At 53.5% G+C, this 20824-nt stretch overlaps 1 protein-coding gene across 4 annotated transcripts in view; it reads right to left on the bottom strand.

Moving 5' to 3' along the window:
- Nucleotides 1-20824, bottom strand: part of TNXB (tenascin XB) — a 55419-nt gene that overhangs the window by 10617 nt on the left and 23978 nt on the right. For 2 of the 4 annotated variants that reach the window (XM_044776300.2, XM_044776304.2), the window contains 15 exons: nt 20103-20462; nt 16636-16941; nt 15299-15598; nt 13736-14023; nt 13123-13431; nt 12028-12342; nt 11583-11906; nt 10878-11228; nt 8335-8631; nt 6632-6964; nt 5903-6253; nt 5167-5517; nt 2862-3191; nt 2127-2477; nt 275-598 (listed from right to left, as the gene is read on the bottom strand). In XM_044776300.2, coding sequence (XP_044632235.2) covers nt 275-598; nt 2127-2477; nt 2862-3191; nt 5167-5517; nt 5903-6253; nt 6632-6964; nt 8335-8631; nt 10878-11228; nt 11583-11906; nt 12028-12342; nt 13123-13431; nt 13736-14023; nt 15299-15598; nt 16636-16941; nt 20103-20462 — 4890 coding nt within the window. The remainder of the gene's footprint in view (nt 1-274; nt 599-2126; nt 2478-2861; nt 3192-5166; nt 5518-5902; nt 6254-6631; nt 6965-8334; nt 8632-10877; nt 11229-11582; nt 11907-12027; nt 12343-13122; nt 13432-13735; nt 14024-15298; nt 15599-16635; nt 16942-20102; nt 20463-20824) is intronic. The other 2 variants (XM_044776302.2, XM_044776303.2) reach the window with 2 other exon arrangements.

Raw genomic sequence — 20824 nt, 5'->3', positions numbered from 1 at the left:
ACTCTCTTGAGGTCACACAGCTCAAATGTGCTGAGGCTAGGATCAGCCCCAGGTACGCCTGAGTCTGTGTTATTTCTCTGGTGGGCTGCCTCTGCAAAGACCGCAAAAGCCCATTGTAAAGGGTATGACAGCTGGGGTGACACCAAAGGCTTGCAGTGACGACACCAGCAGAACCGGTCTCAGGAGCTCTGGGACAAAAACACCCGAATACTGAGAATAAAAGTGAAACTGAGTCCAGCCTAGGGGAGGGCCCAGCATCCCACTGCACACTCACCAGTTAAACCAACAGTGGAGACAGGACCTATGCGCTGGCCGCCGTGGAAGCCGTACAGGTTCATCTTGTACTTGTGGTCTGGCTCCAGGCCCGAGATGGTGACCCTGTCCTCATGCCCCGGCACCCGCACTGCCTTGGGCTGCCCGTCCCCATTCTTGTACTGGACCAGGAAGTGGTCAAAGTGGCCCTCGGTGACTGTCCAGGAGAGGCCCAGGGAGTCAGGCGTGGCATCTGTCACTGCCAGCTCCCCCAGGCGTGGTTTGATGGGAGGTTCGGTGGCCTCACTGGGCGGGGCTTGGGTGATTATAGCTTCGTAGTCTGGAGCTTGACAGAAACATTCGGCGTCAGGTGAGATCTCCTCAGTTCAGCATATAAAGGGCGTGTATCATAAAAGTAAGGTAATAAGGGGCAGAATGTTGCTGTCCACAGTGGCTCTAAGTCATCTATTCTTTCTGGTCTCTTTAACGTCAGCCTTCCTATCATCTCATCCTCATCTACCACCTGCCAACACCCCTGTGACCTCTCCCTTTGTCTCCAGCACCCACCTCTCCTCTGAACCCAGGCCCACGTGGTTACTGTCCCTTGAGCCTCCCACCAGTGGGGTCTCATTGGCATCTCACTCCCTTTGGTTCATGTCTTTGCTTCCAACTGCTCAGAAGCCCCTTCCCCAACCAGAAACTTGGAGGCCTCCTGGACCTGTTCCTGTCCCCATCTGCCGTGGGACTCAGAGTGTCTAACTCTCTCTCCTAAGATCCTCCGAATCTCTTCACTGCCCACAGCTGCAGCCCCATCATCCCGGTTTTGGCCACCCTCCCCTCTTACCTGGGTTACAACCTCCCTGCTGGTCTCTCTGCCTCCCTCTCACATCTGTTCTTCACAAGGCAGCCAGAATGAGCCTTTAAATGCATCTGATGGTGTCAATCTTAGCTTAAAACTGTGCAGCAAACCTCTTTTATCCCAGGAGGACTCTCTGGCTTCCTGAGCTGTCCCGACCTTTCCACCCTCATCTCAAGACTATCTCCTTGACTCAAAGGATTTCATACAAAATCATCTCAGTTCTTCTCATGCCATGATGTTCCTAGTTTCCAGACCTTTGCACCAGCTGTGATATTGATCTGACACACTTGTCATCCCATGTCTAGCTGTCACCAAGCTAACAGCTCCCTGACCTTAGGTCTCGGCTGTCCTTTGAGCCGGCTGGCTTAGGTTTTGCTGCTAGTCTCGGCCTGGCCCTGGGGTTCCTGTCATACACACATGGCCTTTTGCCTGATTTGCTGGTCCACAGCCTGTCTCCCCACAACTGTGAGCCCCATTAGGATAAGAACTTGTCTCTCTGCTGTGTTCAAGGTTTACCCAGTGAACTCCCATAGTGCGGGCACCCACATCTTTGTTGACCCCTTGGAGTCATAAGTCTGGTAATACTCAAACCACGAGGCCTGGGGTGTTTCAGTGCAGACGCTGCATTCTGAGCACCTTCCATCTTCCTTCACAGCCTCCAGACAGCTACATAGAGGCTGAGCCTCCATGAGGGATCACGGAAGAGAGTACAATTCTCTCCAACACATTCTAAGAAAGTGTCCAATTCCTTTGTTGTGAAGAGTTTTGCTACTCAAAGTGTGGTCCTCGGACCAGCAGCATCAGGATCACTGAGGATCTCATTAGAAATGCAGAATCTGTGGGCTCAGCCCAAACCTGCTGAATCCAAATCTGCCTTTTAACAAGATCCGGGCCATCTGATATGCAAAAGAAGACATGCTGCCAAGAATACTTATGTTTTCACGAAGATGGTAGTAAAGGGAAAGTCTTCTAGGGCTTGTCTTCCCCTCCCTGCCCCACCCCTGCTTTCACTCACCGGTCGTGCCCACCGTGGACACAGGCCCCACACGTTGTCCCTCGTGCAGGCCATACAGGTTCATCTTGTACTTGCGCCCCGGCTCCAGGCCTCGTGCGGTAACCTCGTTCTCCTCGCCCCTGACACGCAGCACCTGGGGCCGCCCGTCCCTGTCCTTGTACTGAACGGTGAAGAAGTCGAAGTGGCCCTGGGGGACGGTCCAGGATAGGCTCAGCGAGTCTGGGGAGGATCCTGTCACCATCAGCTCCCCAAGGAGGGGCTCCTTGGGGGGCTCCGGAGCATCTGTGCTGGGTTTTGTGGGGCTGGGGGTCTCCTCCACCTCAGTGGAGGTAGGGATCTCTTCCTCTGCAGCTGAGAAAGAGAGAGAGAGGGTGAGGCAGGGTCCTCAGGAGACATCCTTGGGTCTTCTCTGAAGCCGGGGCCCTGACTGGGGGCCTTGAGGTCAGTTCAGAGGAGCCTAGGGGGCTGGGTGGTCCTGCTTGGGCCACATCTCACAAACATGCCCGGAGCCTCTGGGGGCAGCTGTGGGACCCAGGGCAGCCACCAGCACTCCTCATAGAGGCTCTTCTCTGCCCAGGAGGACCTGTTGGTCCTCAGAGATCTGGGGATGAGGACAGCACAAAGGGCCCAAGGCTCAGCCTCGAGCAGAGGGTCTCCTGCATCCCACTCACGCATCACCAAGATAGGGTGATCCTCCCACTGGGTCCAACCCTGGGGCTTCCACCGTCCACTCACCGGTCACGCCCACCGTGGACACGGGGCCTACACGCTGCCCCTCGTACAGGCCATACAGGTTCATCTTGTACTTGCGCCCCGGCTCCAGGCCCCCAACGGTGACCTCACTCTCCTCGCCCCTGACACGCACCACCTGGGGCTGCCCGTCCCTGTCCTTGTACTGCATAGTGAAGAAGTCGAAGTGGCCCTGGGGGATGGTCCAGGACAGGCTCAGTGAGTCTGAAGAGGATCCTGTCACCGTCAGCTCCCCTAGGAGGGGCTCCTCGGGGGGCTCCGGAGCATCTGTGCTGGGTTCTGTGGGGCTGGGGGTCTCCTCAACATCCTGGAAGGCTGAGAGAAGAGATGGAGGATGCAGACTTACGTGGCAACTTGCTTTGCTCGTGATGTCAATAGGGACAACAAAGGGCATCTAGCAAATATACTCCTTGGGCTCCTGTAGCCTTGGGATTAGCCATTAGGTAACTGATTGACAGACAGCTAAGACAGGCTCCCAACAGCCATCATGTCCTGGCTGGCAGGCACCACAATTTGGACATATGTGTCAGGAGCCAAAATAATGCTCATTTCCTTTGACCCAATAATCCCATTTCTGGGCAGCTATCCTAAGAAAATCATTAAAAACCAGGAAAAAGTTGTGTCATGGGAGTTCATCATGGCATTATTCACGACAGCAAAATGTGTCAGGGACCCAAATGACCCGGAGAAGATGATTAATTTTGTTATGGCACTTTCACCGTGAAGCATCAAACCCCCATTAAAATGATCATTAATGCAGGTTGTACAGCCACAGGATAAATGCTCACAATGTACCTTGTATACCAAGAAAGCAAGAGCCAAGAATTACATGGACACTCTGCAACTTTAAAACAGGCACTGAGTGGAAAATGCAGAAAGAGAGGATGTAATGCACATTGTTACTAATGACGGCTATCAATCAGCTCACATGGTGGTCTGATGAGAGGTTTTCTTCCTGTTTTCCAAACTTTTCATCATGTTGCTATATTCTTTTCAGTAGAAAAGACTTAAAGACTTAAAAAGAAACCCAGGACTATAAAAATTAATAATCCGGTTGGGGATGTGGAGTGGGAACACGGGTCCCTTCTACTGCCCTCTTTGTATATGCTTGTAATTTGCCAAAATAGAGAGGAAAAATAACTGAACAGCAGATGAAACTTAACCTTCCTTCAGGGTGTGAAATATACTAATGGCCATTTTCTGAAGATTCTCTTGGTACCCCCCTTCCTGTGAACACGTAGAAACGAGGCCCATCCCCCAGGAGTCAGGCAGGCTGAGTGAAAATAGTTTCTCTGTTGGAAGCTTCTTCAGGACAGGAGAGCAAACCTCGCAAAACCTCTCACTCGGTGTCAGATGCAGCGACCGCCCTTAAAACATTGACCCTCAGAGGGGCTGGGTCCCCGTCAAGAGGGGCCCTTGTGAAACGCTCGCACAGGATGAGAATCTGGCTGACGATGACTTAGAAAAGCCAGCCTGCGTGCGTTTCTGGAATTTAATTCACCTTGTGATGTTTTCCCTAATTTTTTAGGGACCAGAAGTTGTAACTTTTATACAATTAGAAAGGAAATAAGTTGCAAGAGTGACGGGGGGAAAAGCAAGGAGTACAAGGGAGGAGAAGATATTATATAAAAAAAATTGTTCCCTGATTATAAAAGAAATGCTTGTCATTTAAGAAAATTTGGACAACACGGAATAGAATAAAACAGAATAAAAGTGCTGGAACATTCTATTCTGTCCCACAAACTATACACCCATGGGATATGTGTCCTTCCAGCTTTCTTGCCATGCGCGTTATTTTCAGGTGGTTGTGATGAGCATCTTTATAAAACTTACGGGGATTTTTTCAAAGTAATGTTATGAAGTAATTGTCTTAAAACATTTCAATGATGACATAGCTCATCTTAGAGATGTCGCCTAATTATTTAAACATCCCAGTGTGGTTGGATGGTGGGTTGTTTCTTTCAGATTTTTTGTTTTTTTTTGTGGTGGTTATAACAAAGAATGCTGTGATTAAGATGGAAAGAGAAGCAAATTCTGGTAAAGTCAGACTTGGCTGTGCCTGAAACATTTCACCTCAGAAGTGGCCAGTGGATGACCATAAGAAGGAGGCTCTGAGTGTGGATGATCAGACTGAAGCTGGCAAAGGCCAAACCACTGGACTGGGGCCCTGGAGGGAGGGCATGAAAGAGGAGCCAGGCCTGAACTCTCAGGGGTGGCGAAAGAGAACAGTCAACTGGGTTGCCCAGGAGGAGAAGGTGATGCTCCCCTGAGACCCTCAGCCCTCACTCACCGGTGATGCCCACCGTGGACACAGGGCCCACGCGCTGCCCCTCGAGCAGTCCATATAGGTTCATCTTGTACTTGCGCCCTGACTCCAGACCCCCAATGGTGACCTCGTTCTCCTCGCCGGTGACACGCACCACCTGGGGCTGCCCGTCCCTGTCCTTGTACTGAACAGTGAAGAAATCAAAGTGGCCCTGGGGGACGGTCCAGGACAGGCTCAGCGAGTCTAGGGAGGATCCTGTCACCATCAGCTCCCCAAGGAGGGGCTCCTCGGGAGGTTCCGGGGCCTCTGTGCTGGGCTCTATGGGGCTGGGGGTCTCCTCCACCTCTGTGGGGCTGGGGGTCTCTTCGTCTGTAGCTGAGAAGGAGACAGAGAGAGGGTGAGGCAGGGTCCCCAGGAGATGTCCTTGGGTCTTCCCTGAAGCTGTGGCCCTGACTGGGAGCCCTGACTTCAGTTCAGAGGAGCTTAGGGGGCTGGGTGGTCCTGCTTGGTCCACACCTCACAAACATGCCCAGGGCCTCTGGGGGAAGTTGTGGGACATAGGGCAGCCACCAGCACAGCTCAGGGTGGCCCTTCTCTGCTCAAGAGGACCCACTGGTGCTCAGGAAGACAGGGGCGGGAAGGAGCACAAAGGGCCCCATGGCTCAGCCTCCAGCAGAGGGTCTCCTGCACCCCACTCAAGCATCATCAGAGGGTGACCCTCCTACTGGGTCCCACTGTGGGGTTTCCACCGTCCACTCACCTGTCACCCCGACGACAGAGACGGGGCCCATCCGCGGGCCGTCGTGCAGGCCATACAGGTTCATCTTGTACTTGTGCCCCGGCTCCAGACCCCCAATGGTGACCTCGTTCTCCTCGCCCCTGACACGCACCACCTGTGGCCGCCCATCCCTGTTCTTGTACTGAACGGTGAAGAAGTCAAAGTGGCCCTGGGGGACAGTCCAGGACAGGCTCAGCGAGTCTGGGGAGGATCCTGTCACCATCAGCTCCCCAAGGAGGGGCTCCTCGGTGGGCTCTGGGGCCTCTGTGCCGGGTTCCGTGGGGCTGGGGCTCTCTTCCACCTCTGTGGGGGTGGGGGTCTCTTCCTCTGCAGCTGAGAAGGAGACAGAGAGAGGGTGAGGCAAGGTCCCCTTGGGTCTTCTCCCAAGCTGTGGCCCTGACTTGGGGCCCTGAGGTCAGTTCAGAGGGGCCTAAGGAGGCTGGGTGGTGCTGCTCTGTCCACATTTCACAAACATGCCCGGAGCCTCTGGGAGCAGCTCTGGGACCCAGGGCAGCCACTGGTACTGCTCAGGGTGGCCCTTCTCTGCCCAGGAGGACCCGTTGGTCTTCAGGGAGCTGGGGGGTGGGGAGGCACAAAGGGCCCCATGGCTCAGCCTCCAGCAGAGGGTCTCCTGCATCCCACTCACCCACCACCAGAGAGAGGGTGATCCTCCCACTGGGTCCCACCCTGGGGCTTCCACCGTCTACTCACCTGTCACCCCAATGACAGAGACGGGGCCCACACGCTGGCCGCCGTGGAAGCCGTACAGGTTCATCTTGTACTTGTGGTCTGGCTCCAGGCCTGAGACGGTGACCCTGTCCTCGTGACCCGGCACTCGCACCGCCTTGGGCTGCCCATCCCCGTTCTTGTACTGGATCAGGAAGTGGTCAAAGTGGCCCTCGGGGACTGTCCAGGAGAGGCCCAGGGAGTCGGGGGTGGCGTCTGTCACTGCCAGCTCCCCCAGGCGCGGCTTGAAGGGAGGCTCGGGGGTCGTGGTGGGCAGGTCTGTTGGGGCTGGGCTCATTTCTTGGTCTGTTTCTGGGGCTGGATCAGGAGACAAACAGAAGGTGTGGACATGCCTCGTGGGCTCCCTTCTAACAGAGGATTCTGGGATTTCTCCCAGACACACCAGGGCCCTGCAGCCCGGATGCCAGTGCCCCAGGGTTGAGACATCATCTCCCCCGTTTAAATGGTTAGTGACCAGGGGACAGAGCACACTCTGAGATGAAGTCACGATGGCAGGGTGGGACCCCATGACACTCAACGGTGCAGGCACCAAACCCTTGGAGCTTCAGACTGAATTTGTGTAGTGGGACAGAACTAAGGCTTTGTAACACCACCAAGCACAACAGACGAGTCACATCACGGGGTCCATCCACTCAGCTTTGGGATTCTGCTCCATGTGTGTTGTCCTTTAACACCGCCTCTGGTTTAGAAGGCTTTTTGGAGCGTGTTTAGAAAGCACTTTAGGTTTCACAGTTGAGGGCAGAGATGAGGCCACGTGAGCCCATCTTGGCAGCTGGGTCCTGTTTGGACCTGGTATTAGCTCTCCTGTTAACCGATGGCAGAGAGGACCCATCTCGGCCCCAGGGACGGGCTGGTTTGGCATGTGTGGTGTCATCTGCTTTGTTTTCTGTTCTCTGTAGGGTTTTATTCTGCCTTATAGTCGAATTACAAAAGCATCGTGTGCATCTGTCTGTTCTGTTTGGGAACTGGGTCTTAGGCATCTCGGAGGTGACGGCTACAAAAGAGCCTGCTTCACCAGGTGACAGACAGCCCTGGTGTGGAGTGATTCATGCAGGAAAGTGCCTGTTACATTGCACATATGACTGATATTAACTCTGGAAGTAACAGGATCCATGCCAGCAGGAGTCAGTGTTGATTTCACACGAATAGGTATCCATTTGGAACTTGGGGAACACATACAATTTCACCCACTGAAATCAATGACAATTTTGAGAATTCCCCCCAAAGGTTTTCAGGAACTAATTCTCTTCCTCAGAAGGGGAAGCCTGTAGTTACTGAACATCATGCCCACACTCATGCCCACCCTGCAAGACAGGTTTGCCTGTTGCCTCTTTACAGATGAGGGAAGGGAGGCACAGAGAGGTTGAATGACTCTCTTGAGGTCATACAGCTCAAATGAGCTGAGGCTAGGATCAGTCCTGGGTCCGCCTGAGTCCGTATTATTTCTCTGGTGGGCTGCCTCTGCAAGGATGCCAAAAGCCCATCGTAAAGGGTAAGACGGCTGGGATGACATCAAACGCTTGGAGTGAAGACTTCAGCAGAATCTCTCCCAGGAGCTCGGGGGACTCATTCTCAGGGACAGTGGGACAAAAACACCTGAATACTGACAATAAAAGGGAAACTGAGTCCAGCTCCAGGCAGGGACCAGTGTCCCACTGCACACTCACCAGTTAAACCAACAGTGGAGACAGGACCCACACGCTGGCCGCCATGGAAGCCGTACAGGTTCATCTTGTACTTGTGGTCTGGTTCCAGGCCTGAGACAGTGACCCTGTTCTCATGTCCCGGCACTCGCACCGCCTTGGGCTGCCCGTCCCCGTTCTTGTACTGGATCAGGAAGTGGTCAAAGTGGCCCTCGGCGACTGTCCAGGAGAGGCCCAGGGAGTCAGAGGTGGCATCTGTCACTGCCAGCTCCCCCAGGTGTGGCTTCCAAAGGGGGCTCGAAGGGGGTTCTTCTTTGGGGGCTGGGAAGAGATGCAAACAGAATCTTTCCTATTGCTGGAAGGAGGTGTCAACACTCTCCTGGATTCAGGCCAGAAGGTGGATTGGCTCTGTGAGCCTAACCTAAGATCCATTTATCCTTATAATCATCAAAGTCTTTTGTGGCCTCCTTATGGTCCATCAACCATGCCAGGCAGCCTCCTACCTCAGGGCCTTTGCACTAACTGTTCCCTCTGCCTGAATGTTCTTTTCCCAGATATCTGCATGGCTCATGTCCACATTTCCTTTAAGTCTTTGTTCAAATGTCACCTTCTCTTTGGGGACTTCCCTGACCACCCTATTTAAGATTCCGACTCTCCAACTGTAACCTATCCGTATTTGGACCTGATTCCAGCAACAAAAAGGCAAAACAACAATTATGAGACAATCAGGAAACAGTAGCACTACCTGGATACCTGATGATATTAAAGAATGATTGTTCTTTTTTTTTCAGTTATTTTTTACTTATGTTTACAATTCTTTCTTTCTTTTTTTGGTGAGGAAGATTGGCCTTGAGCTGACATCTGTTGCCAATCTTCTTCTATTTTGTATGTGGAACACCACCACAGCATTGCGTAACGAGTGGTGTGTAGGTTTGTGCCCAGGATCTGAACCTGTGAACCCCAGGTCACTGAAGCAGTGTGTGTGAACTTAATGACTACACCACTGGGCCTGCCCCTATTCATTTTTAAAGGTACAATCATTGTATTGTGGTTATTTTAAAATAGTCTCTTTAGCAGCTGGCCTGGGGGCATAGTAGTTAAGTTTGCACACTCTGCTTCGGTGGCCTGGGGTTTCGCAGATTTGGATCCCGGGTGTGGACCAACACATGGCTCATCAAGCAATGCTGTGGCAGCATCCCACATACAAAATAGAGGAAGACTGGCACAGATGTTAGCTCAGTGACAAGCTTCCTTAAGCAAAAAGAAAAAAAGAGAAAGATTGGCCACAGATATTGGTTCAGGGCCAATTTTCCTTGCCTAAAAAAATAAAATAAAATAGTCTCTTTAAAAAGAGCAATAGGGGCTGACCCCATGGCCAAGTGGTTAAGTTTGCATGCTCAGCTTCGGTGGCCCAGGGTTTCGCCAGCTCGGATCCTGGGCATGGACACGGCATCTCTCATTAAGCCATGCTGAAGTGACGTCCCACATGCCACAACTAGAAGGACCCACAACTGGAATATACAACTATGTACTGGGGGGGCGCTTTGGGGAGAAGAAGGAGAAAAAACAACAGAAAAAAGAAGATTGGCAACAGATGTTGGCTCAGGTATCAATCTTAAAAAAAAAAAGAGCAGTATATTTAAATATGTGATGATGAAGTATACAGTGTCTGGATGAGTTTTAAAATATCACAGTGGTATAGCCATACAATGGGATACTATCTGGCTGTAAAGAATGAAGTTCTACTGCATGGTACAAACAGGTGAGTCTCAGAAACGTGCTCAGTGCAAGAAGCCAGACACAAAAGAACACATACTGTAGGATACCATCTACATGGTACATCCAGAAAAGGCAAATCTAGGAGACAGGAAATAGAATAGTGGTGGCCTAGAACTGGGTGTAGGACTGGATGTGGACACCAGGTTTCTTCTTGGGGTGATGGAAAAGTTCTGAAAGTAGACAGTGGTGACAGTTGCACAACTCTGTAAAATTACTAAAAATCGATGTCATATACTTAAAACAGGTGAATGTTATGGTATGCATATTATACCTCAATAAAGCTGTTAATGAAGAAAACTCTCCAGTGGGGGAGGGCAGGAAGGAGTGGGGTACGGATGAGCCAGACTGGCCGGGAGTCAATATTTGGTTGAAGCAAGGTGATGGATACATGGGAACTCATTACACAATTCTTTCTCTTTGTGTATATGTTTGAAATTTTATATAATAAATATTTGTTGAATGAATGAATGAATATTTCATGGCATTTGTCGTAACTCCAAAAAGAAGTTCTTTCCAGAGTTCCCAGGCAAAGCAGAGAGCCATAGACCGGTCAGTGCGTTAGTGCCTGGAGGCCTCAGTCCCCCAGGGCCTCTCTCAGATGGGCCTGGTACTCTCTGGGACTCGCTCTTGCTGCCTCCACATCACACCTGTCCTGAAGTGTTAATGGACAACGGATGGGTTAGAGGTTTGGGGTTTTGGGATCCTGGGTTTCCAGTGGAGGAGACTCTGGAGGCTCCACTAAAGAGAACTTTCCAGAGACCCCCAAGGGCCCTTTAGCAGTCACTTACCCGTCACGCCCACCGTGGACACAGGCCCCACACGATGCCCTTCGTACAGGCCATATAGGTTCATCTTGTACTTGCGCCCCGGCTCCAGGCCCCCAATGGTGACCTCCCTCTCCTCACCCCTGACACGCACCACCTGGGGCCGTCCGTCCCTGTCCTTGTACTGGACAGTGAAGAAGTCAAAGTGACCCTGGGGGACGGTCCAGGACAGGCTCAGCGAGTCTGGGGAGGATCCTGTCACCATCAGCTCCCCAAGGAGGGGCTCCTCGGGGGGCTCTGGGGCCTCTGTGCTGGGTTCCGTGAGGCTGGGGGTTTCCTCCACCTCTGTGGGGGTGGGGGTCTCTTCCTCTGCAGCTGAGAAAGAGACAGAGAGAGGGTGAGGCAGGGTCCCCGGGAGATGTCCTTGGGTCTTCTCCCAAGCTGTGGCCCTGACTTGGGGCCCTGTGGTCAGTTCAGAGGGGCCTAAGGAGGCTGGGTGGTGCTACTCCGTCCACATTTCAAAAACATGCCCAGGGCCTCTGGGGGCAGCTCTGGGACCCAGGGCAGCCACCAGTATTGCTCAGGGTGGCCCTTCCCTGCCCAGGAGGACCCATTGGTCCTCAGGGAGCTAGGGAATGGGAGGGGCACAAAGGGCCCCATGGCTCAGCCTCCAGCAGAGGGTCTCCTGTATCCCACTCACCCACCCTGGGGTTTCCACCATCTACTCACCTGTCACCCCAATGACAGAGATGGGGCCCACACGCTGGCCATCATGGAAGCCGTACAGGTTCATCTTGTACTTGTGGTCTGGCTCCAGGCCCAAGACGGTGACCCTGTCCTCGTGCCCCGGCACTCGCACTGCCTTGGGCTGCCCGTCCCCGTTCTTGTACTGGATCAGGAAGTGGTCAAAGTGGCCCTCGGGGACTGTCCAGGAGAGGCCTAGGGAGTCAGGGGTGGCGTCTGTCACTGCCAGCTCCCCCAGGTGCGGCTTGAAGGGAGGCTCGGGGGTCATGGTAGGAGGTTCTGAAGGTTCATCCTCTTCCTCTCTTGGGACTGAACACAGACAGAGAGACAAGGACCTGAGAGGGGGGCAGGGTGTCCATGGTACTGTGCTCTCCTCCGGCTCTCACAGCCATCTGGAAGGGAGCAGACAGGGAGGAGTTCTTTTGCCCACCTGTCAGGGCCTCAATCTGAGCAGGACCCACACGCTGCCGGCCGTGGAAACCGTATAGGTTCACGAGGTATCTGTGGTCAGATTCCAGGCCAGAGAGGGTGATGTCATTCTGGTCGCCCCCTAAATTGACCACTTGGAGTCGTCCATCTTGGTCTGTGTACTGGACCTCGAAGGAGTCAAATTCTCCCTGAATCGCTGTCCAGGATAGACGCAGGGTGTGCGGCGTGGCCTCCTCCAGGGTCAGCTCTCCGAGGTGGGGCTCAGACGCTGGAGGGCTTGGGGCCATGGTCTCAGCTTCAATTTCTTCCCTGGGGGCTGGTTCAGAGAGACAGGTAGAGATGGGTGACGGGTCTGTCGCAGCACCAAGACTCTCCAAGAGGAGGGAAGGCGGGAGGGAGGTGAAGGCAAGAGGTCAGTAATAAAAAGGACCAACTATTGATACACAGGGATGAATTTCAAAAGCATTATGCTAAGTGCAAGAAGCCACCACAAAAGACTGTGTATTGCATGATTCTGTTAGATGAAATGCTGAAGAAGGCAAAAGTATGGGGCTGGCCCCGTGGCCTAGTGGTTAAGTTCGCGTGCTCAGCTGCAGGCGGCCCAGTGTTTCGTTGGTTTGAATCCTGGGCCCGGACATGGTACTGCTCATCAAACCACGCTGAGGCAGCATCCCACATGCCACAACTAGAAGGACCCACAACGAAGAATATACAACTATGTACTGGGGGGCTTTGGGGAGAAAAAGGAAAAAAAAAATCTAAAAAAAAAGAAGGCAAAAGTGTAATGACAGAAACGATTGGTAGTTGCCAGAGGCTGGGGTTGGGGGATTGATGGCAAAGGGGCACAGGGAAACTTTTGGGGTTAATAGAAATGTTTTATATCTCAGTTGTGGTAATGATTTCATGACTTCTACATTTGCCAAAACTCATTGAACTATTCTCTTAAAATGGGTGAATTTTATCATACGTAACCTATGCCTCCATTAAGCTGATTCCTTCCCCCAAAAGAAGGGAAATAGAAATCATGCGGTTTGGTCAGACCAGGAGAGCCAGGCAGGAAGGAGGAGCAGCCTGTTCCAGCCGCAGCCTCACTCACCGGTCACGGCCACGGCTGAGATGGGACCCATGCGCTTGCCCTGGTGCAGCCCGTAGAGCAGCAGCTTGTACCTGCGGCCAGGGTCCAGGCCCGAGATGCTGACCTCCCTGAGGCTGCCCTCCACGGGCACCACCTGGGGCTTCCCGTCCCTGTCCTTGTACTGGACCACAAAGGAGTCAAACTGGCCCTCGGGGACTGTCCAGGAGAGGCCCACGGAGTCCGGTGTCACGCTGGTCACCTGCAGCTCATCCCCCAGACGAGGTTTTGGGGGACGCTTTGTGCCAGCATTGTCCGTAGTACTCCGGGTCTCTGAGATGGAGACACAGAGAGGAAATGGCTGAGCTGTTTCTGGAAGGCTGAGTGACCTCAAAGGGCTGGACTGAGAGGTCTAGGGACAGGGCTTTGCCATGGCTGAGTCCTACAGGGCTGGCGCTATGAGCTTGTGCAAGGAGAATTTGGGGCTGGATCCTAGCCGGAGTGGCTGGGGCCAAATAACAACTGTGATGGCAGCCACCAAAAGTGATCGCCTGCTGCCCTGGCCTGGCAGGGTGCCACACACTTTCCCCAGGGGGCCTCTGGGGGCAGAGCCGGGCCCTGCAGGGGATGCCCTCACCTGTGGTGCCGTCTGCAGTGAGGGGGCCGTGGCGCCTCTTGCCCAGGAGGCCGTAGAGGAGGAATCTGTACTTGCGGCCGGTGTCCAGAGGGGTGATGGTGACCGAGCGCTCATGGCCCTCCACAGGCACCACCCGGGGCCCATCCCTGTCCTTGAACTGGACCACAAAGGAGTCAAAGTGGCCCTCAGGGACTGTCCAGGAGAGGTGCAGTGAGTCTGGGGTGGGGTCTGTCACCCACAGCTCCCCGAGGCGGGGTGGGGTCCCTGGGCTGGCGTCACCTTGGGCAGCTGACAGAGAGAAAAGGTCTTTGCGTTTATTTTTTTCCACAGTGACTCCTTGACTGCCTCCTGCTGAGTTGGAAAAACCAGAACTACCCAAATGCTCAGTGTTTCCCCAAAATATTTCCATCACCCTCCCATCCGTGCCACCATGCCCAACTGGCCCATGCCTCTGCCCACTCAACCAATGCAGGGAGAGGTCTTCTGTCCTGAGTCATCTCTGGGAAAGGAGATTCCCTAGCTTCCTGCTTATCTTATTCCTCTTGCTGTCCAGATTCTTCCCACCTATCAGAGACTATTTCCTTAGACGGTATAGCTTATCACAGACTTGCTCTGTTTATTTCCTTTTACCAAGGAGCCTACTCTTTGTGATTTGACTGGCCCCTGGGGAAATCTGAGGGTCCTAGGGACGTCAGAGGGGGTACAGGATCTCTGATGGGGGCAGAGAGCAGGTGAGGAGGCAGGATATTATGATGGAGGAGACCCTTGTAGGACCTGATGGAAAAGTGGGGGCTGCCTGTGTGTGTGGGGGAAGTAGGGGGAAAAGAAGGGAAGCTCAGACGAGGAGAGGATCTTGTGTCTGCCCAAGGAGCCACCCCGAGGCCTGAGGAGGAGCTGGCCTGCTGCCTTCCTGGAGAGCGAGGGCGCTGACGGCATTGTTATTGCGAGAGTTTTCTGGCAACAGGGAGCCCCCAGAGGCAGGGGAGGGCCTGGACCAAAACCCAGGAAAGGGGCACAGCTGGGCAGCCAGCCCTGGGCTCCTCCGGTCCCCAGTTTCTGAAGCTCCAGGAGGAGGGCAGAGGAGGAAAGGGGTCCTCTTGGGGAGGCAGATGTGGGACCCGATGGGCCTGAGCCAGTAGGGTGAGAAACTGGGTGAGAGTGAAAGGAGAGACGGCAAAACTCACAGGAGGTGATGGCCACAAAGGGCTGAGGACCTGCAAGGCCCAGGGAGGTGGGAAGGGCTCCTGGCTGCCTTCACCCCCTTTCCCAGAACCCCCAGCTTCCCATGTTCCACCTTCCAGGAAGGGATCCGAAGGAGCTTCCCTCATTCAACAGAAGTAGGAATTATGAGGAGAGAAGAAAAATCAGCAGGGGGAGCAGATCCAGGAACTGGCCCCATTTGTCTGCTCTCATCTGCCTTGGACAGGAGCAAGCAGTATGGTTCTTTGAATGCAACAGAAGAGTTGACAAAGGGGAGGCCTTGCAGAAGGGAGTGGAGATCAGGAGTGTGACAAAGGGCAAAAGCTGGGGCCTCAGGCTTGGCTTCCTGGGGGTCGCTCTTACCCGTCTTTGCCTCCACAGAGACTGGGCTGCGTCGTTTCCCATCCTGGATCCCAAAGAGCAGGAACTTGTATTTCCTACTGGGCTCCAGGCCAGGGATGGTGACCTCGCGCTGGTCTGCGGTCACAGGCACCACCTGGGGCTGCCCATCCCTGTCCTTGTACTGGACCACGAAGGAGTCGAATTCACCCTCGGGGACTGTCCACGAGAGGCCCACGGAGTCCTGGGTCACATCTGTCACTGTCAGCTCCCCCAGGCGTGGCTCCTGGAGGGACTCTGTGGCTGGGGCTGGCAGGAGGGGAGCTAGGAGCCAGGAAGACAAAGAACATGGCTGAGACCTCTGGCACAAGAACTCCCCACTCCCAGGGCTCCTGGGCTCTGAGGGCCTCCAGGGGGCCTTGAACTCAGATGGGAAATAGGTCTTTATTTTCTCTGACCTCTAACTGAAATGTAGCATTTCCTGCAATGATGAATTAGGACACCAACCACAGTGGTTCTAGCAGTGTCTGTCACTTTGTCATCAGTAGGAATCACAGATGTTTTCACATCCCCTTAGAATGACTGCAGAAACTTCAAAATACCATTTATACTCATCACTACTTCTAAACGTGGGTAAGTTATTACACATGCCACTAAGTCTTGTGACTTCATGAACTAATAGAGAAGGCTCTGTATTACTAAGTCATAAATTTGTATTTAAAAGTATTTTGATAATTGTATATCAATACAATTGGTTTCCTTTGTAATCCTATGCATTTTATATTATAAATTTTAAAATGTGGCTCTGAGAGGGTTCCATGGGTTTCACCAGACGCTGTGGCACAAAAATGGCGGAAACCTGTACCCAGGAAGCCTGAGGGTGGGAAGGGGCTCAGAGCCCAGAGCAAGGGCCACTTCCTGAGGGGAGAGACTTGGCAGGCTGCAAGGGAATGCAGCTCGGGCCAGGGGGCTGAGGGCCTCCGAGAAGAGATTCAAGGGATGTGTATCATTTAACCCCAATAAAAAAGGGCAGCAGGGGGAGGCGGCAGCTGTATCCAAGTCACAGCAGGGTTATAAAGAGAAGGGGAGGAAACAGCTGTGGACAATCAGAGAGGGAGAGACGAGAGAGTCTGAGACGGAAGGAAGACACTCCTACCTGGAGGAGGGGGCAGAGTGGAGTTGAGGACTGGAGGGCAGGGAAGGTTCCAGCCTGAGCGGGGAGCCAAGGGGTCAGGATACAGACTAGATGCCTGTGACCCCGAGAAAGACCTGGTGGGGGCCACTAAGGCAGGACCCGAGAGAGGGATTATGGGGGCACTCTGGGTAACCAGGGATGGGGATGGCCTTACCCCGTCACTCACCCGTCACAGCTATCACAGAGAGGGGGCCCATACGCTGCCCACCATGTAGCCCGTAGAAGTTTATCTTGTATTTGTGTGCAGGCTCCAGGCTGGGGACAGTGGCCTCACGCTGGTCTGCATCCACAGGTACCACCTGGGGCTGCCCGTCCCTGTCCTTGTACTGGATCATGAAGGAGTCAAATTGGCCCTCAGGGACGGTCCATGCGAGGCCCACAGAGTTGGGAGTCACATCCGTCACTGTCAGCTCCCCCAGGCGTGGCTCCATGGGGTGCTCTGTGGCTGGAGGAGTCTCTTCTGGCTGTGGAGCTGAGAGAGAGAGGGTGGGGGCTGTTAGGAGAAACCCCTGTTTCTCTTGGTTGTAATTATGTCTGTAGTTTTTGTGGTGCCCATGAGGTGGTTCTACAGTAATTGGCAATATCTCTCCGGTTCACAACCCTTCACTAAGTCCCTGCCAGAATCTGGGGCTGTGCTTGGGCGGAGGGGTGTCAGACATCACAGAAACCCTGGGAAAGTGGCTGAACTTCCATCTGTACGTCAATGGGTCCAACATCTCTTTCCAGACCTCCCCACCTCACCGTGTTTGCTCAGCATCTTCCTTGGGTGCCTAATCCGTGTCTCAAACTCAACAGGTCAAAAAACCGAGCCCAGGGACGCCCTCCACAGCCTTCCCGCCTCAGTGACATCACAACTCCATTCTTGGAGTCATCCCTGCGTCCTCTCTTAGACCCCACATCTGGCCTGTAAGTCCTGTTGGCACTACCTTCAGAAGCTGACCCCTCCTCATCCACTCTGCTCCCGCTGCGCCGTCTCCAAGCACCAGCGGCTCTTACTGGATTATATAACAGTCTCCTGAACCATCTCCTCCCTCCTCCACCCTCACTCCCTTCGCTCTGTTCCCCGCTGTTAACACATTCATCAGAGCCTGTTCCCTTAGTGGCTTCCATCTCAGAGCAAAAGCCAATGGCCTCCGAGGTCCCACATGTTCATCTCTCACATAAGCCCCCCACCCCCCATTCCAAAACATTCCTCCTGGTCCACAGATGATCAGGACACCTTCCCTCTGCCCCAGAGGCCTATGTGGCTTGAACTCTCCCTTCAGGTCTTTCTTCCACAGGCCCTTTCCTGCTGCCTTCAGGCCCACTCACCAACTCACCTACTGGCCTTTGCTTTGCTCCCCAGCTTTCATCACCATCACATACAGCACCACTGATATGTTTGTGCACTGTGGTGCCTTCCTCCCTCTGCTAGAATGTGAGCGCCACAGGCAGAGCTTTGCTGTGTTCACTGCTGTGTCCCCAGTGCCCAGCACACAGTGGGTGCTCCACAGATGTTTGTTAAATTAAGATGTGTCTGCACATCTGAGCTGGGAAAGGCCAAGCTCAAGACCTGCAGGTCCCCGTCGCCCGAGAATGAGCTGAATCTGGGAGGCCTTCCTTATTAGTGACCGAAACTGGAAGGTGGTCCCAAGAGGTAATATGGCAGAGGGGGTGGCTGGGTGGGTGGGGTTCCCAACAGCTTGTTTCTCTGGCTCCTGTGGGAGGATAAGACTAGGCTCCAGACAGATAAAATCTGCTTGAAAAACGGGCTGGTGATGAGGCCTTAGGAAGATGGAAATGAGTCTGAGAGGGGGAGAACAAGGATGGAGGTGGCTGAAGAGGGGTGGGAGTGACCACCATGTATTGACAAGGTGGTCAGTTGACAAGGGGGTACCTGGTATACTAGGCACTAGGTGCCAGGCCAGGCATGGTATTTCATTTCATTTGCCTTCTAGCTCTGTTAGTTCCTGTAGCATCCATTTCCTGCTCGTTTTTGCCCTCTCTATACTCCTTTCCCTGAGGGAGAGAAACTGTCCCTCACCATCAAGCCTTACTGTTGGTGGTCTGGCTTAACCAGGAATGGTGAGATTAGAACTCCCAGGAGTGTAACAGTCCCCATGCTGCATTTGGGAAAATCCTTTTCCAACTTAGAAATGTTTCTAACTAGCTCCATGTGTTTCTTCTCCTAGCAACGGTACAGTGTGCACTGTGTGCCAGGCGCGGCCCCTCAGTCAGCTCAGTGGTCTCACCTGCCTGCTCTGATAATGAATATCATGCTTGTTTCTTTCTTAAAGGGACACTTATATTTTATCCAGGATAATACATGTTTTAAAATTTCCAGGATCTGTACACAGATATACAGTGATTTCTCCACAGAGGGTTTGAGCAGAAAGTTGAAATGAGCCAAGAATGTGCTAGGCAGGTTACATCCCCACCTCTAACACTTACGACACGGTGGGTGTTGCTTGCCCTACCTTGAAGATGAGAAAGCTGAGGTTCTTAGAGAGAAGGTAACTTTTTCAAGATCATGCAGCCAAGAACCGGGAGAAGCCGGGAATGGAATTCAGTTTGTCAGATTCCAGAACTCTCTTTTCCTCTATTGCACTGCCTCAGTCAGTGCCCGACACAGCCTATCCTTACCTGGGGACCAGGGACAGGGCCTCACAGAGCCCACTGGGACTGCCAGGACAGAAGGATGGACCGAGGGTCACCCCAGGAGAAACTCTGGCAGCATGTTCTGGGCCTGGCATGAGCCTCCCTTCCTCCCTCTACATCAGGCCCACAGCACAGTAACTCAGGGTGGCTTTACCCTCTCCCTCCTGTCACTGCTGACTGAGGCAAAGAAAGGAAATTGGGAGGGGAAGGTTCTGGAAACTAAGCCAACCAAGTCGCTGTGAGGTTGGGCTTGTGGAAGCACAGAAACACATGCTCTGGAAACCTATCTGTTTCTATGCTGTTAAGTTGTTAATCTTTCTCTTAATAGTAAAAGCTGCTTTTGAAAAAGGTTGTTTTGCTCTCAGTGAGCAAAGGGGAAGAGAGATGCCCCTCCTCGTGAGCAGGCTGGGCTGGTCAGCAAGAGGGTCCCAGAGGCCTGCCTGGGACCCTGGCCCTCGCTGAGCCTCTAGAAAGGAGGTGCCCAGGCTGGGTCCTTTGTGGTGGCTGAGGTGGCCCTGTACCCAGCCCGAGACGGGGTGGAAGGGATGTTTCTCCTTGTGGTAAAGAAAGTTCCTAGCTGCACTGACGAGGAGGCCAATGTCTCATGCACATTCTCACCATCTAACCAGCCAAAGGGGACAGAGCAGACCCCAGAATAAGGGTAATTATAATAATCGTAGCGGCAAACCCTGACAGCACGTTTCTTCCATGCCAGGCCCACTCTTAGTGCTTTATGTCTGCTAACTCATTTAATCCTCATAACAGTTCTGTGAGGTGGGTGGTGTTATCCCCATTTTACAGATGAAGAAACAGGCGCAGAAAGTTTAAAACTTGCTCAACCTGGTTGCAGCCCAGTCCCCAGCAAACTGCTCTTTCTAGGTCTTCCCCAAGCAGGTGGGAGCTTGTGTTTCCACTGCAGCAAAAGAGAGCAATTGCCACAGAGAGGCTGGGGGCCACCAGCGGGAGGAAAAGGAACCAGGCCCCATCTTCACTCACCGGTCACGCCCACCGTGGACACGGGGCCCACACGCTGTCCCTCGTACAGGCCATACAGGTTCATCTTGTACTTGCGCCCTGGCTCCAGGCCCCCAATGGTGACCTCGTTCTCCTCACCCCCGACACGCACCACCTGGGGCCGGCCATCTCTGTCCTTGTACTGGACAGTGAAGAAGTCAAAGTGACCCTGGGGGACGGTCCAGGACAGGCTCAGCGAGTCTGGGGAAGATCCTGTCACCGTCAGCTCCCCCAGGAGGGGCTCCTCGGGGGGCTCTGGGGCCTCTGTGCTGGGTTCTGTGGAGCTGGGCGCCTCCTCCACCTCAGTGGGGCTGGGGGTCTCATCTGCAACATCCTGGGGGGCTGAGAGAAGAGATGGAGATACAAGCTTTGCTGGTGATATTAACCATGACAATAAAGCACACCCAGCAAATACAGTCCTCAAGCTGTAGGCTTAAGGGCTAGTGAAGCCTTTGTAGTAGCCATTCAGCAACTTATCGATGGAGACAGGCCCCTGTCCCCCATCATGTACTGCAGGCAGGATTGTACTGGTGGGCTCCATGGGGGCGGGGGTCTCTTCTCATGTCTGAGAAAAGGAGCTGAGATGGGAAGAGAGGAAACTGAGAAACTCTTCTATACTGTGCTCACTGACAGTGCTGACCTCAAGGATGGGAGGGGGCACTGAGCCTCTTTCCACCTGCGTTCTTCCCTTTCACCTCCTGCCC

Source organism: Equus asinus, chromosome 8 (assembly GCF_041296235.1).
Source record: "Equus asinus isolate D_3611 breed Donkey chromosome 8, EquAss-T2T_v2, whole genome shotgun sequence".
Lineage (NCBI taxonomy): Eukaryota > Metazoa > Chordata > Mammalia > Perissodactyla > Equidae > Equus > Equus asinus.
This window is presented reverse-complemented; position numbering and strand designations above follow the sequence as displayed.